The following is a 17,986-nucleotide window of genomic DNA, read 5'->3' as shown; positions in this document are numbered from 1 at the left end:
GGCTTTCTTTCATCCCTGACCCACTTCAGGGCCTATTGCTGTTTTATTGCCTGGAATATTCCAACTCCAGATCTTTGCATTACTGGCTCCTTTTTCTGTGGTTGCTTCAAATGTAATCTTCACAGATAGGTCTCTGTTGATCATCTTAGTGAATTCAACACTCTCCATTCTCCCTGCTCATCTCCCCCGCTCATCTTGATTCCTGTTTTGCATTATATATTGGAAGTTTTTCACTTTCTGAAATTATCTTGTTTGTTTACGTTTTCATTACCATTTTTTTCTAGAATGTAAGCTCTGTGGAAGTGGAAACTTTACTTTATCACTATATCCCTCCCTGTTACCTCAAGAAGTACTGGAAGTACAAGAAGTACCTGAAGTTATTGGTGGATAACCAATAAGTATTTTTTTAATGAGAAAATAAAAAGGCTAAAGAATGTTCTTGGATCCTGAGTTCAGCCAGACTGCGCACAGTTCCCTGAACTACAATACAGCTGCATACTCTGCTTCCTTTGCCCATAAGTGCTCTCCTCTTTCCTCTTTTTTGGCTCAACTCCTGCTTATCCTTCAGTATTTTGTCACCCCATCTCCCCTCCAGGAAGGTCTCTTTGATCTTACGGTTTATGGTTAACACATCCAATAGACTTCACAGCACCCTGTCCATTTCCTCATCATAGCATATATGCAGTTACCATGAAATTTTGTTAATGTATCTGTCTCCCCCACTAAACTAGCTTATGGCAGGGATGGCATTTTATTTGTATGTCCAGCTAAGTGGAAATCTACAAAACTCACTTGAGGAAATCTAACAGAGTTCTTTAAAAAATTATTGGGTAAATCATAGAATCCTTCGGGAATGTAAATTAGCTGTCTCTCAAGTTCTTCATTTGCCAAGTTTTGATTTTTAGGACACTGACGTTTTTAAAATATAGGAGCATACATAAGCTTACTTATAGAAAAGGTTTACATCCCCACTAAAGTTTTCTATAATAAGAGTAATAACATCAAATGTGATACCTACAATTTATTGTCTGGGATTTGAATCCAGGTCTCTGATTTCTTAGCCCAAGCTGTTTCAGCTACACCATGCTGCCCCCTATGGGACAAGCCCATATTTCAGAACTGTTTGTTAAAAATGTTAATTCTTGTTGTTGTAAAGCTTACAGAATTGGGAGCTTTTATAAGCTATAGAATCAAGAAAGATACTTTGCCATTATTTTAATTGACTAGAAAGTGGCACTAGTCTCAACATATCCTAAGAATTATATTGCCTTTGATTATTATGCTTTCTATTTATAAGCCAGAGGTATTTCGTAGAACTTTCTGTTAACCCAGCCATGTTTTGTTCTTAGCATTTCCTTGTAAACTCCAAACTCCATTCCCAAGAGTAGAGGTGATGTGCCAGGCGTCTCGTACAGCCTGCCTGAAAGTTGTCTCCTGCTTGTTTTATCCATGATGAGGCCAACCTACTTATTTGGCTTCAGGGTCAGGATGTTTTATTTTTTATTTATTTTTATTAAAAAAAATTTTTTTGTTTATTTTTGAGAGAGAAAGAGACAGAGCACAAGCAGGGGATGGGCAGAGAGACACAGAATCTGAAGCAGGCTCCAGGCTCTGAGCTGTCAACACAGAGCCCGACGCAGGGCCTGAACACAGGAACCATGAGATCATGACCTGAGCTGAAGTTGGACGCTTAACCGACTGAGCCACCCAGGCGCCCCAGGGGTCAGGATTCTATTTATCCAAGATTTCTTTCTTTCCCATCTTCCACCCCAGGACACTGGTGCTATGCTGGGTGAGTTCGCCCTGAACTTTTCTCCAGGCTGGGACCTACGTCCTGCCTCTTTATTGTCCAGTGTCTATTTACTAGAGGCTGGGCCTTATCTCCTTCCTTACTTGGTTTTGGTCAGATTCCCTTGGCTGACTTGGTCCACACTTGGCACCATATCAGTCCCCATTCTGCATTTCTGAAGCCCTATCCCTGCTCTGTGTCCTTTTATATCTGGGAAACTCAGGCTAGAACTGGACTAAAGCTTCTCCACTGCTGGATGGACTTAATCTCAGGTTATTGCCCTAGTTTCCTATCCCTCCACTGTTCTGATTTTGATCCCTCTCTGCTTTTAGACTCTTACCACTATATGGTGTTTCCTCCTGCTTACTGAGACCAATGCCTCACCATAAAAGAGCCTCATTAGTGGAGATAGGACCAAGAGTCTGGTGACTGAAATATGGGTCTTTAGATCTCATTGCTTACCACTCACAGCCTTTCTTCTGTGCATCTCTGGGGATGGGGATGGGGATGCAAGACAGTCGATATGTGAGGATGTAGAGTTGATCTTCTTGAGGTTCTGCCCATCTGAGGGGTCTATCAGCTTCGTGATGGGTAAGCCACAAACTGGCTGTTTGTATCTTGCATACTGTAGAGCATCCATGATCCATCTCATTTCGCGCCAAACTTCATCTATTTGCTTTGGAATGAAATTATAAAAGACTTTAAGTTTGTCAAACAGGTTTGAAAAAAGAGTAAGTTTCCCTGAGAATCCAAGATGATACATTTTCCACAGTGCTGGTTTTGAGTAAAATATTTTCAACGTAGGTTTGCTAAGCCAGAAAATCCTGTTCTTTATCATCTCTTGTGCCTTGCATATTTTTACCTGACAGGCTATATCATCTGGTGCAAGTCGTGGAAGATCTGAATTCCAGCTGGGACCCCCACTTTTAGCTCTGTAATAACCTTTGGCAAGTCACTAGGCCTCTTTCAGCCTCTGTTGCCTTATTTGTGAATGTAGACAAAACCTTTTACATATCTTTTTTATATCTCATAGGACTGCTATGATGATTGGGTTAAATGATGAATTTGTAAGTGCTTTGTACTGCAGAGTACATTTCTCACACATATGAAGTGTTATTAATTCTCAGCTTAAGATGAAATATTCCTCATTAGGGTATTGTGAGGAAGGGATATGATAAAGTCTAAATTTCAGAATATTTGAAGAAAGAAATGCAATTTTAGTTCTTCTATACGAAATAGAAAAGCACAGCATTACTGGAATATTTTGCTAAGCAGAGATTCTTGGATCTATTTTAATAGAAAAGAAATAACTTTATATATTAAACTTATTACTTCCGTACATATAAAATAAGTGCTTCTGAAGTACAAAACAGTTTAAATAGCTTATTCCTAAGTAGTTAAAATATCCTTACATTTTTAGGGTAGTCCATTCTATGTTGCTACCATTTTGGTTTCAGGGTTATCAGAAAATTACCAAAGTAATTTCAACAATATTTTCATTATAGAGTACAATTGTCATTTTTCTGAAGCATATTAGTGTAAATAAAAGTCTGCCTCTGTGGATGACAGTCTCCCAGATCTTAATAGACACTGGCCATAAACTTGCTGGTTATTCTGACTTTCCAAGGAGGGGATGTTAGTTATACATTTTTTTTCATGGGACCCTGGAGCTTGTGATAGGCTTTGTGTCTAATTTCACTTGGGTGCCTTTGGCAAGCCATTAACTTCTGGACCATTTACTGAACTGTAAAAAGAGGAGGTTGGACTAGATGATGCCTAAGGTCCCTTTTAGCTCTGACACTTTGTGATTTATTTTTGAAGGGCACTTGGAAAATTGGTGGCACTCAACTTCCAGGTAGAAGATGTTAATTGTATGAATACTGCAAGGTTAAGGGCTGATTATAGAAGTTTTAAAGATTAATCTGTACTTAAAGAATAGTCTTTAAGAATATCCACAACACAGAGTAGAGTCTGAAACTGTGATAGACTGCCATGTTCAGAGTGACAGGCAAGCTAGAGTGAACTAGTGTGGTCAAGAGCCATTGTCCATTGCTTTCTATTCTGGATTTGGCAGAGTATTCAGGGCTGGTAATGAAAGCATCTGGTTGAGCCTTTGTTAGGCAGTGAGTTGGGCAGGAGAGTCAACAGTGGGCAGGTCATGAGGACGCATTGAGCATTGTAAAGGGGGCGAACAGAAGTTCAGCAGGTAAAACCAAAGTGGGAATCCTAGAGGAGACTTGGACAGATTTTCTTGTTGGGATTGTTGCTCTCAGCTGGCTTCTACTGGTCCTACCTCATGTAGCACTCTTGTCTCAAAGTTATCTTAAAGGTACTACTGACTGTGGACAGCTTTTAGAGTGCCTTCTAAGGACAGGAACTGTGCATTCCTGTCTTTTGTTTTTGGCTGTGCAAAGAGTAGCTACTCAATAGTGATTGCTCAGTGAGTGAGTGAATGAATGAATGGTTACCTAGTTCTTTACATCTCTACCCCCCAACAGAGTTATTATGAGTATTAAGGAAGATAATGTAGATAGTGCACTGTATAAAGTATACATTGTTGTAAAGTTTTAAGTTGTTAAAATGACAATCATGATTATTGTATGAAGCTGAATGTGGCCTCCCCCAAGATATGCCCATGTCCTAATCCCTGGAATTTGTGAATATTGCCTTCTATGATAGAAGAGTAAATATTACCTTGTCTGCCAAACTGGGTGATTCAGTTAAGGATTTTGAGAAGGAAGTTTATCTTGGATTATTGGGCTGGACCCTAGTTCAATGACAAATGTCCTCATAAAGACATTCTTATAAGAGTGAGGCAGAGTGAGATTGGCAGACAGAAGAGAAGGAGGCAGTGTGACCACAGAGCAAGAGATTGAAGTGATGTGGCCACAAGTCAAGGAATGCCAGCAGCCACCAGAAGCTGGCAGAAGCAGAGAACACGTTCTTCCCTAGAGCCTCCAGAGGGACTATAGCCTGACCAGCACCTTGATTTCAGACTTCCAGTCTCCAGAACTGTGAAAGAATAAGTTTCTGTTGTTTTAAGTCACCTGGCTTGTGGTAATTTGTCTCAGCAGCCCTAAGAAACTAATACAATTATTAATAATCCACTTACTCTCTTTGGATAAGATTATTTCAGCCTTATTGCTGAGGATGGATAGTGAGATTTAGCATATAGATTTTTAAATTGTCTGTATAAACAATGTTTATTTGTTATTTTTTCTCGGTGATGAAGTGGAGAAGTATTAACTGAATAAAAATTTAAAACATTTGTACAGGGAGGCCCGTGGCCTGAGTTTAGCAGACTTAGTTAAGTAGCTCTAAAAGCAGTACAATTTTCACCCATTTTACCTTATACTGTTGATCTAAAAATAATTGACAACATAATCCCCCTGATTTTAAGGTCCAAATTCAGCTTCTAAAGACTTGCTGACACATTTTTAAAAAGAAAGACCATGAACTCCCTAGGTCTGTTGGTTAAAAGTTCTGCATCCATTTCTCACCCTGCCCTTTAAAATTTTTGGTTTTCATCCCATAAATTACACCCTTTCTCTGTGCTCAGGCAAGATAATATTTTTATTAAAATGTAAAGGTGATTGGTTTTCTCACAGCACAGTTACAAGGTGCTTGAGGGGATGATAGATTGGCTATATTTAATGAGCTGTGTTTCTATTACAGCTTAGGAGCATTTGAAGCATTACAGCGTATAAATTATAGCCTAATTGCCCTTTAGGCTTTAGCAGCTCAAAATATGCCAAGCTCCAAGTCTCTACACTGTGACATTTCTGCTGTGTGTGCTGTCTATAAAACCTGTATGCCTTATCTATGAGTTTCTACACCTCCCCTGGTCCAGGCCCTCCCCTTTCCTGGCTGCACTCTTTGGCTTCTTTTCCTCACCGTATTTACATAGACTCCCTTGCTCTTTACAGTGTTTGGTTTGTGTAGTGACTTCAACACTGTCTTAGATCTGGAATCATACAAATGCTCTCGTGGCTGGCGGTTGCCTCTGCAGGTTATGGTGTGTGGTGGGCTGAGCTGTGAATGCCAGCGGGTGAGTGGCTGCAGCTGGTTTTCATTCTGAGTGGGAGAGCGGATTGAGAAACGCAACGTAGATAAGGGGAGAGATGATACTGCATTATCTCGAGTCAGTGAAGTTATCTATGTTGGATGGAGCAAAGCAGCCCACTGAAGGCCTGGGTACAGGAGATGATCTGGGTTTACCCTGGCGTAGAAGTGATTTTTTGAACCCTTTGGGAATTGGCTTTTATCCAAGTCTACATGTACCTGGCTGGCTGGAAGGAGAGTATGTAGAGGGGGCTCTCAAGTTACCTGCTTTGGGAGACTAGAATGGGCTGCAATTTTGAAGAATTGCTGGCCGGGGCTGCCTTTATCCATCCCACTTAATGGTGTGATGAAAGGGAAAAGAGAAAGAGGCAATGGAGCCCTAAGCTAGGTGAAAAAGAATGGAGCAAGGAGTAAGAGTGGGAGTAAGAGTAAGAATGGAGCCAGGAAGTCCTGAGGGGTCTGAGACTGAGAAAGACTGAAAAAAGTCAGCTTTCTTGTTGGATGAACACACTGGATTCAGGGAGGCTTAAGTGGAATAAAAGCAGAAACAGAACCTAAGGCATGGTTATAGAAGTGTTTCTCTAAAAATATTTATGGTTGTTAAAGAAGTCATGAAATATTAGGGCCAACCAGGCCCTTCAAAGTCATTCAGTCCAAATCTTTCATTTTACATACGAGAAAATTGGGGCCCAGGAGAGCAAACAAATTGTCCATTACTCCAAGGCCTATAGGTAGAACTCAGGACTAAAAATGTATGCTTATTGATTTCTGGTCATTGTTTTCTTCTGCTCCACGTCCATTATATTGGGTTCAAAAGATAAGCCGGTCTTTCCTATTCTCATGCCTCATTCTTCCCTTTCCCGCCCCTTCCCCATATTGATGTTCCACGTTTACTGGAAATGAAATAAATGCTATAAATGTTTGAATTTTTGAACACCACGTTCTCAGGTTAAGGAAACATGTGATTTATTAAAAGGTTTATTTCTTTAGTCTGAGAGGTCGTCTAAGATATCTCATTTACAGAGCGGGAGAAGTAGAATAAGATTTGTCTGCTCACCACTTTGCGAGTGTATTATAATACCGTCTTCCTGAGTTCTCAGTAAATTCCAAATCAGAGCATTTTTCCTACTTATTAATGAATAAATGAATACATAGTTTACTGCGTACTTACTATGTGCAGGCAGTGTGCTCAGTGCTTTACATGTGCTATCTTTTAGAATTCTCTCAGTAACACTATGTGCTAGTGGTAGTATTACCTTCCCTATTTTACAGATTAGGAGGTTGGACACAGAGGACACAGAATTTCTCTCCTAAATGATTGTAATAGCTTCATATTTGATTTACCTACTTTTGGTCTTCCCCTTAAATCCAGGAATGATATGCAAATTATCTAGTGAGCATAGCCAATGAGAATGAGTGTTTACAAGAAATAACCAGTATGTCCATACCACTGCAAAGGACTATTCCTCACCTTGAATCTATCCTAAATAGCTATGAGGGCCTATAACTTACTTTCTCCAAGACTTTGGCTAGGGCCCTCTTACCTACAGAATAAAGTACAAATTTCTTACCATAGCCTTTAATAAAGCCCTGTGATCTGATCTCATTGCTGCTTTCATTCTTGCCTACTTCCTCACTACCTTCACTCAATTTATGCCCCAACCAAGCGACTACTCATCATTCCCAAAATACCATTTTTCTATTCTTCCTGCCTTATCTGTTTATACTTTTGCTTTGAATGCCTCTTACTGTAGTCCAACCTGTCCCTCCAGACCCAGCTTGGGTATCAGTTACATCTTCTATGGCAACTTTTCTTATACCCAAAAATATAAGTAAATTTTTACTTCTTTCTGTTGACAAAAAAAAATTTTTTTTTGGTACTTTTCTTTTGGCATCTAACTCATTTTAAAAATAGTATTTATACACATTTCTCGTCTATCCTACTGGATTTTAAACTCCTTACAGTCAGGGACGATATCTTATTCAACTCGGTATCTCTCTTGCAGTGCCTGCCATCTGCGTGTTCAACAAATATTTACCAAATTGAACTGAATATGTATCATAGTGATATTTATCTTGGGATGTTACTATTATACTCATTTTGTGACTTGGGTAATATAGGCAGAAAGATCATAAGATTTGTCCAAAGGACTTAGAGGCAATTTCAGGCGAGATTCAAATTGTCTTGATAATTAATTAGTGCCCCTGTCACAAGAACCTGAGGTGTCACTTAGACCATAGACAGGAGCACATTTTCTGGCCCCTGTAGCCACACATTAAAGCGTCAGCTCTGCCAGAAAGAAGTCTAAACCATGGGGAATCTCAGGTCCAATTGGATTTGAGTTAACATAAACTGGTGGGTCATCTTCTCTGTTTTCTCTGGGATATTGAGTTAATACAATTTTTCTTTCTGTTAAAATTATCAGTGGGCTCCCAGGTAAGCATTCTAATCTGATCACTACTTCCTCTGGCAGTGGTTTTTCTCTCCAATATGGGAATCCACCTCTACCCACCATAGTGACTGATGCAGTCCTTAGTAACACTGTGATTTATATGTAGCTCTTTCTTAAGCCTTTGTTTAAAAACTCACATCTTCCTAAACTCCACATTTTAACCAAATCAACAGGCTCTTGCATACTGTTGTCTTTAAGTAAACCCAGATTGCTGTTCTTTCTCATGCTTGGTTCTCATTCCCTCCACCCTGCCACTTCTTTCTTCCTTCCACCTCAGAAGAAATAAACGATTACCTGAATGAAATCTAACACTTGCTGGTGTCTTTGTTTGGCAGCTGCAACCTCGCTGTCTGAGATGGCTTCCCTCAGGGACTGTTGGGTATTCAGAGAATCCAGCTCCACAACAGCAGAAAGGCGGCAATACAGACTAATAAATTTCTCCCTGTAGCTGCAAAAATGAACTGGAAAATGGACAAGCAAAATAAAACATGTTAAGATCTGGTATCAAAATAGAGAAATTCATACCTCAGAGAAAACAAGTTGAATGAAAACATGATTTATTAATCCTATCAGTGGAAAATATTAAGCCATAAATAAATTATAAATGTGCTCTTTAGGGGCCAGTTGTCTGGCTTTAGTCAGACAGTATTCCCTTTTAAGGTTTACCAAGTCCTGGTAAGGCATGGGGAAGTGGGGTTGGCTCAAGCTGCAGTTTATGTTCAGCTCCTAAAGTTGAGGCTGTGTGTAAGTATATCTATCTGTCTATCTATCTATCTATCTATCTATATATATCCCTCTCTATGTATCTGTGTGTGAATATATATATATACGTATATATATATATATGTATATATATACATATATATATATATTCATTTCCGAGAAAATAAATTTGCTTATCACTTTAAAGGGAAAAAAAAAGTCAAGTAGCAATTTGCAACCTAGTTTTGGTTTCCATGTCTGATTTCCAGTAAGTATCTTATATGCTTCTTTTCAAGGCCAAAAGTCCCAGAAGATGCAAGGCATACTTCTCTCAGGGTATCTTTTGTCTGGCTGGAAAACTTCCCAGAGGACCTGGTATGATGGGTTTTGATCCTTCTCCTGCCTCTCTGCTTCCCAGCTGCCCTGGAAGCAGATAGACCATTTTTGTCTTTGGCAGACTTGACCTTTCTCTCTCAAAAGATAATGGGCCAGAGGCCAGAGGAAATAGTCTAACCTTTATCTCCATCTTGGAGGAGGGAGAGAGGAGTGTGGGACTCAGCCTCATGCAGGTACCCTGAGGTGATCAGATTTTCCATCCTTCTCTACCTGGCTCTGATCACATACCATAACATTAGATTCCAGTGAGCTGAGGAAAGCATCCTGAACCACAGTGGAGTACCAGTTTCTTCCTGGCCGTTGTTGAATTTGCAGACTCACTTTCCAGGAACCTCATTTACTCTGTGTATCTCTGACTTTCCTAGTTTGTTCCATGCTTTGGAAATAGGGCTGTTATAACTCCAAAATTGGTGGAAACATTTCTATTCTGGCTTCTTTACTGAAGAATTCTAGGAGGAACATCTAATTACTGCCCTTGGGCCTCTTTGCTATTGATTCCAAAGACCTAGACCTGGACATTTAGGGAAGCTAAAACCACACTACCTTAAAACGAGGCATCTTGTCATCTCCACACCTCAGTAGGAAGCCCTACTTCTCTGTAGAGTGAGAGATTTCTGTGCACCTTACAATTTCCATCTTACCGCTGCCTACTTGCTTGCTTGCTTTCCTCCTAGGATGAATCTCTGCTGCGTGTAAGGATAATCTGCTCTGTTTGTGTTTCCTCATATGGAAGTAGAAGAGAAGAATGGAGTGAGGGCTTCTGTGGATCATCCTTATTCCAAGTGTGCACCATTTAAAGGAGGTGTTTCTCAGTTCTAGGCTTGGTTTTTCTCTCTGGTATCAGATCCTTCCTTCCCACTTCCTGTGCAGCACTTCTTTGCCTAACTAATTTCATAGAAGAACTAATTTCATGGAACCTCTCTGGAAATGACAAACTATTGAACTTCTCCCAAAACACCTACTTTTCATGCTATTTCCCTGCTTAAAGACTTCTACAGAGCTCCTTCTTGACTTCAGGACAAAAATCAAACCTCTTTTTAAAACATTTTTTAGTATTTATTTATTTATTTATTTATTTTTTTCAACTTTTTTTTTTTTTTAATTTATTTTTGGGACAGAGAGAGACAGAGCATGAACGGGGGAGGGGCAGAGAGAGAGGGAGACACAGAATCGGAAACAGGCTCCAGGCTCCGAGCCATCAGCCCAGAGCCTGACGCGGGGCTCGAACTCACGGACCGCGAGATCGTGACCTGGCTGAAGTCGGACGCTTAACCGACTGCGCCACCCAGGCGCCCCAGTATTTATTTTTGAGAGAGAGAGAGAGAGAGAGTGGGAGCGAGCATGAGCGGGAGAGGGACAGAGATAGAGAGGGAGACACAGAATCCAGAGCAGGCTCCAGGCTCCAGGCTTCAGCCCAGAGGCCCAACGCATGGCTCGAACCCACGAACCATGAGATCATGACCTGGGCTGAAGTCAGATGCTTAACTGACTGAGCCACCCATGCTCCCCAAACCTCTTATCACCATAAGGAAAGAACCTTGCAATATAGGATTTGAATATATCTTCAATCATATCTTCCTTCCATCATGCAACCACCCTTCACCCTCCGCTCGAGTTAATCCTAAACTTCGATCAGGCTGAATTTATTACAAGTCTCATTACACTTCCATACTTTCGCACATGCCTTTTTCTAGTCCTCAAATACCCTTTCCTACTGGTGTCTTCAGGTCACACCAATATCCTCAGGTCAGCTTCTTCTGATACTCTAAGATCCAGTTTAAAACTGTGTCTTCTCTGCAGTGAAATCTTCACTGACACCTCTTCCTCTGCAGGTGGAATTAGTTTCTCTTTTGTGCTCCTGGAGCACTTGTTTCTAAATGTATCGGGACACTTACCCTGCTTTATTATAATTATGTGTTTACTTGAATGCCTTGGTATTAGACTGTGATTTCTGGGAGGGCAACAGTCATGTCTCCTATCTTTATTTCCTCAAAATCTGGAACATTATAACTTCTCAATTGATGTTTATTGATTGAACAACAACAACAAAATGCATATCCTGGTCGGAAGAGGGCAGACCCTTCCTCCAAAGTGTCCTCTTTCCCTCTGTTCTCTCTTCTCTCTGTGCTCTTGATTTTCCTGTTTTGAAAGGTGTATTTCAGGTCTGTGATATTTGCTGGCAGTTCTACAGGAAAGAGTCACCATTACTTCGTAGCTTACTCTTGACCCTTGTAACTCCCTGAATGTGTCTTTATGCCTTTCAAGGAGGGATTATATCCTGTTAGCACTTGACAGATGTCCTCTCTTGGCTGGAGAGTGAAGAGAGTGAAGTGTCTCACAGTCTGCCTTTCCAAACCAAGTTGGAAAAAAAGGAAAGGAAATAAAGAAAAGAAAAAAAAATCCGTTTTTTCTCTTCTCTCTAAAATATGAAGATAGGGAGATTAGGGAGAGGCACTAAAGAATTTCTTTAAAAGAAACACTATCAGTCCCATATGAATTCTAAAACGCCAGGGTGTCCATAACTTTCTCTTGTTGTGTCTCCTTGTGGTAGGAGCCTTGGATCAGTGGGTGGTCTCACAGTGCCCACACCAACCCCTCCCACCCCGTGCCACTCACCACAGTGAGCTGTAAGGACCTTTCAACTACAGCGCCTCACTTTCCCGCACTAGTGGTTTTTATCCAGAGCCTTTAATGTTACTTTAACAAATGTTACTTTAACATAGTCTTTTGTGGTTTAGCAATGATACATTTGGTAGCCATCACAGAGGAGGGGAGGATAGACTGGAAGCTTCTAATTTTTTTCTAATGTGAATCACATGCATTTAACAGACAGAATGGTATAAGGGTACAACAATGCATTATCTGGACCACATGATTTGTTAGTAATTTATATACTATGTCTAATTTTCTGCGGTGTTTTTTCTCTCCCTCTTTTTTGCATATAAGATAGTGACAGACTAAAATGCATTCAGCACCAACACTAGAAGTTGGATTAGGAGTATCATAGAGTAGAAAGTACTTGCGTTTAGGTGTCAGACAGAATTGGGTTTGAATCATAGTTCTGTCAGTTCCTACCTGCGTGGCAGTGGGCATGTAATCTCTGGGAGCCTCAATTTTCCCACATCTAAGACTGATAGTAATGCCTGCTTAGGATTAACTCATATCGTATACATACAGTGCCCAGCACAGCATGTAGCACATATCATAAGCAAAATAATTTTTTCTTCACACCCTTGCCCCAACCCTTTAGAAAGAATGAGGCATTTCGAGTTAGAATATTAGGACTGAGAGTAGAATATTCTTCTTAAGATCTTTAACTTAGTAAAATCCTAATAAGTCTGGGTCATGGAGCCTAGTTTAGAAGCTAAAAAATCAATATGGTTACCTCCTGGGGTGAATTTAGTTCCATGACTTCTTTGCCAAGGTGTCGGAAAGAGCCCGGGCACAAGATGCCCCTCTAAAGATTCCTGGTAGTGAAGGAGTTGACAGTTGGAATTCAGGAATGGTATCCTAAATCATGAAAAATGGGCCTTAGGAATGAGGGTTGAGACTGTGCCATTTCTTGTAAGCCTGTGGCCTGGATTCCATTAGGCTCAATGCCTGGATATCCCACAGGCACCTCAAAACTCATCATTTGTCAAACTGAACTCATCATCTTTACCCTCCCCCAAACCTGTTCCTCCCCTCATCTTTCCTATTTTGGTAGATGGCAACATTATCCATCTCAGCACCCTATTCAGACTCTGTGGCTCCTTCACCTTGCTCTTCAACCACATTAGATCAATCACAAAGTCCTGTTGATTTTAACTCCTAAGTTCCTCTTGCCTCTGCTTTCTCTTCTACACCCCTCCTGTGGCAGTTTTGGTTCCGGCTCTTATCATTGCCACCTGGACCACTCTCTCAGCTGTCTCGTTGACTCTAGCCCCAGCACCCCCTGCCCTCGCTTTTGCTGTTCTGCAATCCATCTTCCACAGAGCTGCTAAAATCCAGTAAGACCATATTATTCCTTTTTAAAAAATCTTTTCATGACTTCCCATTGCCTACATGGTAAAATCTAACTTCTTTAGGATGGCATAGGTAGCCCTTTGTGATTCTGACCTTTTTAATATTTAGTTTCATCTCCTGTCACTCTTCTCAGGTGCCTTAAGCATCTGGCACAATGAGCCACTAAGAGTGTACTTAATTGGACTGCATTTCCTCAGGTTTTTAAGCCTTTGTGCATGTTGTTCCTTCTGTTTAAAATGATTTTCCTTTTTAGCTCTGCCTTTTCTTTCCTTTTCTGAATGTTTCTTTTTTTCTAAATATATATATATATATATTAAAATTTTTTTTTTTACATTTATTTATTTTTGAGAGACAGAGGCAGACAGAGCACATGTGGGGGAGGGGCAGAGGGAGAATCAGACACAGAATCCGAAGCAGGTTCCAGGCTCTGAGCTGTCAGCACAGAGCCCGATGTGGGGCTTGAACTCACAAACCATGAGATCATGACCTGAGCTGAAGTCAGACACTTAACCGACTGAGCCACGGAGCAAGCAGGGAAGAAGCAGAGAGAGGGGGAGACACAGAATTCGAAGTAGGCTCCAGGCTCCAAGCTGTCCGCCCAGAGCCTGACGCGGGGCTCGAACTCACAGACCACGAGATCATGACCTGAGCTGTAGTCAGCCGCCCAACCAACTGAGCCACCCAGGCGCCCCTCACTATATTTTTTGAAGTTCATTTTTTTTGTTTACTTACTTACTTATGTATTTATTTATTTATTTAGAGGGAATGAGCGGGGGAGGGGCAGAGAGAGGGGGACAGAGGATTCAAAGTGGGCTCCATGCCGATAGTAGAGAGCCTGATGTGGGGCTTGAACTCAATGAATCGTGAGATCATGACCTGAGCCAAAGTTGGACCCTTAACTGACTGAGCCACCAAGGCGCCCCTCCCCCCCCTTTTTGGATGTTTCTTTCTAATTCAAGATCTAGCTCAAATATTATTTCTTTAAGGAAGGATTAGGTGTCTTTCCTTTGAAGTTCAATAGCCCTCCTTTTATAGCCAGGCTTTCATTGTATTGGGACTTTTGGTATAGATTTCTGTATCCTCTACTGGGTTCTAGGCTTCTGGTGGGCAGACTTTGTCTTATTAACATCTGTATGTTCAGCCCCAGCACAGTACTTGGCATACAGTGGAAACTAGGAAATGTTTGTTGAATGAAAAATGCAGCCAAACACTTAAGTATGAAATATATACCAGGCTTCAAACTGGTTTTTAAAAATCCCCCAGTTTTATAATCTTGCTAGTCCAATCAGCTTGAGTCACAGAGCCAAGGAAATAAATAAATTCAACTTTTCTTATCATGGGCCTGCTGTCAACTGTGACTGCCCATAGGGTCAGGACAGGGCCACCTCCTCAGTGCAGGTGAGGCAAATCCTCAAGATGGCACATCATTAGACAGAATTTCTAAGAGCTCATGACACGGCTTTTTCCTTTTGTTTCTGGGAACAGTTTAAATAGTGACCCTTGTCAGTCCCCAGGCACATGCTTTGTTACTGCTGCTGAGTGCTATCCTGCTCCTATCCGAAGGATGGGATGGGCGGAGTGTCAGCTCTCAGGCTAAGGAGAGGGAGTAGACTGGACCTTGTACCACGTTGCCTTAGCTCCACCTTTCTCACAGAGATCTCACCACATCTCCATGACAGTCTCCTTGTCCCCTACAAGTAATCCTGTGAGAGAATAGCCTATGGGTTTGCCCCAGTCTAGTGTTTACTCGAGGAGACAGAGGGCTAAGCTCCTTTATCATTTTGTCCTTACTAGATCTATTTAGTGCTAGAATAGGCGCGGACACAGTTTACCGTAGCTGGTTAGCAAGTTATCTGTGATCACTCAGGCTGCTGTCAGGAATGTGGTCACTTTGCCAAATCTCATATCCTTTTGTTGGGACAGGGGTGACTTGTACAAGTCAAACGGAAATACAGTGTAAACTTTTTTATATTTACCTGTGCCAGTAACTTGCACCTTTTCAAGTTTCATTAAAATTCCTGTGTTCTTACGATTTTCTGAGTTCTGATTGAATTTTCAGTAACGTTCTCTTTCTCAGAAGTGCTTAGTGTGTCTGTTGATCTTTTACTATGGACCTATCAATGGAAGACAGAAGTCCCTACTTGTAAAAAACAAGTAAAAATTGCTTAGCATCTTTCTTGATGTGGGCTTAGGCCCACTATATAGCAAGCTCTTAGAAGTTCCTATAGAAATTGTTATTAAATGCTTAGTGGGCTAAAGTCTAATAGAAGAAGTATGATAATTTTCTTGTGGAAAGCTTTGATTGCTTTTGGGGATAAGATAGAGTCTGTCATGGTTCTTACTAAGGCTGAGAAATATTTTAAAAATTGTTGCTAGTGATGCTGAAGTATAATAGACATTGTACTAGTGTGTGTTAATTTCCTGTTACTGGCAACATTTCCTCCTGGTCTCTAGAAAAGACTAATAGAATTATGTATGTCAGTGGAACCAAGCCCAGTCAGGTGATCTTTTCTGGAAACTTATATTGTTCTCATTAATCAGTTGGATCACCAATGGTATGGTAATGAAGGAGGACCAGGAGAATATGAAGGTATATTTTATTCTAGGAAAAAAGCATTTTAAAGTCAGGAACTACTGAGACCCAGGCTTTGATCTATGGCTTGGCTTTCATAGATGAAGAATAGTATCTTACAGTCATATTGTTTTTAGTATTAAGAAGAGGTAAGATATGTCAAAGAGATAAGTCCTCTTGGATTCTATGATACCATGATAACTACATCTCTAGTTCTGTAAATTCCTCAAATGTCTTTTTCTCTGTGTTCTAGGCAATACTACTTCAAGTGTGGTCCATGGATTGTATCAGCACAGTATCAGCGGAGAGCTTGTTAGAAAAACAAATTCTCTAGTCCCCGTCCCAGCATCTCTGGGGTGGGACTCCAGGTCTCTTTTCACATGCTCTCCAAGTGATTCTTACGCACATTAAAGTTTGGGAAGCAGTGGTCTAGAGCATCATATCCTAAAGTGTGTTTTCTTAGTTTTTTGTAAGTGCCACACCAAAAATTGTTCCAATCATGGTCAATTTGGAAACTGCTGGGTTAAACAAAGTTAAGCTTTTTAGTTTCCATTATTATTATTATTATTATTATTAATTATTATTATTATTTTGTGGGGGGCTACCAGATTTTGCAGAGCTTCTAATATGTTACTCTGCTGTTCAAAATTCTCTTGTGGACTTCCAGCACACTTAAAGTACAATCCAGAGTTATCATGGATAATCCAAAGGTCTTATCATGGCCTGTAGGACCCTGCATGATCTAGCCATTCACTCTCTGATCTCATTTCCTGTCTTTGTTGCTCTTGCTTAGTACACTCCACCACCTACGCTGATCTTTTAGCCAAGCACACTCTTACTTTAAAGCCTTTGCACTTGTCCTTCCCACTGTATGGAAACCTCCGGTCCCTCCTCACATGTTTCTTCTATAGAGAGACCTTCCCAGGTCATCCTGTACAAAACCATAGCTCCGGTCACTTCACTCAAGCCCCTTACCCTAATTTGTTTTTCATTATAGCCCTCACAACTGTCTGACATGTACAGTAGTGATTGTTCAATTGTTTACTGTTTTTCTCCTCCACGAGAATGTCTGCTTCATGGGGAGTTTGTTCATCACAGATTCTTTAGTACCTGGACTAGTGCCTGACACACGGTAAGTTACTTAGTAAATATTTACTGAATTAATGAACAAATGAGTGGAGAGAGGATATTGTAGAGAGTAACAGCAGTAGGACAAAGTGTGGCTGCCCAGGAAAAGTGCTTGAGCCTCCCAGAAGGCAGGATAGAGAGGACACTTTGAGGGTCGATCCTCCAGGGTCTTGGGAGTCCTACACTATTATGAGTGATCTGAAATCATTGATTGTCACTGTGAAGACCAATGAGCGTTTTTGCTTGTAATCATGGAACAATGATGACCATTTCACACAGAATGGACTCTCAGCTCTCCATTGAAGTATTTCCTTAGGTCTTTTCTCTGTCAATGATCTGTCCCCGGGAAATCATTAACTTTCATGGTATCAGCTGTTATTAATAGACACTGGCCAAATTTCTGTTTAGTACCCAACTTGCTCTCTTGCATTTTACTGCCAATTGGACATGTCCACTTGGATGAATTCACACTTCGCATTCAAGACAGAGCTAAAAGCATCATTTTCTTCCCTCAGCCATTTCCTCTCTGATTTCCTTACTGTGGATAATGGCAGCAGTATGCTCACAGTCTTTGAGGCTGAAAGCCATGAGAGTACTAGAAGTCTGTAGATTTCACCTTTTCTCATTCAAACAGTTGCTCAATCTTGTGTATTACTCCTGATGTTTCTTAATCTGTATTTGTTTCCTTTTTGGGGGGTTTTGTTTCTACCCTACTATTGGACTATTATAATAACTCCTGAACTATCCACCAACCCTGCTCTTGATCCATCTTAAACAGATTCCTCAGCCTGACTCTTAAGATACTGCCGTATATGGCCATGACTTGCCCAAGCCTCTATGTCCACTATTTCCTCACATCATTTCTCTGATCTAGCCAAA

General features: G+C 40.8%; 1 protein-coding gene across 2 annotated transcripts in view; it reads right to left on the bottom strand.

Moving 5' to 3' along the window:
- The window catches only part of ANKFN1 (ankyrin repeat and fibronectin type III domain containing 1), a 316,545-nt gene that overhangs the window by 15,376 nt on the left and 283,183 nt on the right, over positions 1 to 17,986 (bottom strand). For both annotated transcript variants that reach the window (XM_058703009.1, XM_058703010.1), the window contains exons 18-19: positions 8,599 to 8,765; positions 2,252 to 2,465 (exon numbers count right to left, since the gene is read on the bottom strand). In XM_058703009.1, coding sequence (XP_058558992.1) covers positions 2,252 to 2,465; positions 8,599 to 8,765 — 381 coding nt within the window. The remainder of the gene's footprint in view (positions 1 to 2,251; positions 2,466 to 8,598; positions 8,766 to 17,986) is intronic.

This window comes from Neofelis nebulosa, chromosome 16 (assembly GCF_028018385.1).
Source record: "Neofelis nebulosa isolate mNeoNeb1 chromosome 16, mNeoNeb1.pri, whole genome shotgun sequence".
Taxonomy (NCBI): domain Eukaryota; kingdom Metazoa; phylum Chordata; class Mammalia; order Carnivora; family Felidae; genus Neofelis; species Neofelis nebulosa.
The sequence above is the reverse complement of the archived record's forward strand: the minus strand, read 5'-3'. Positions and strand labels throughout refer to the sequence as shown.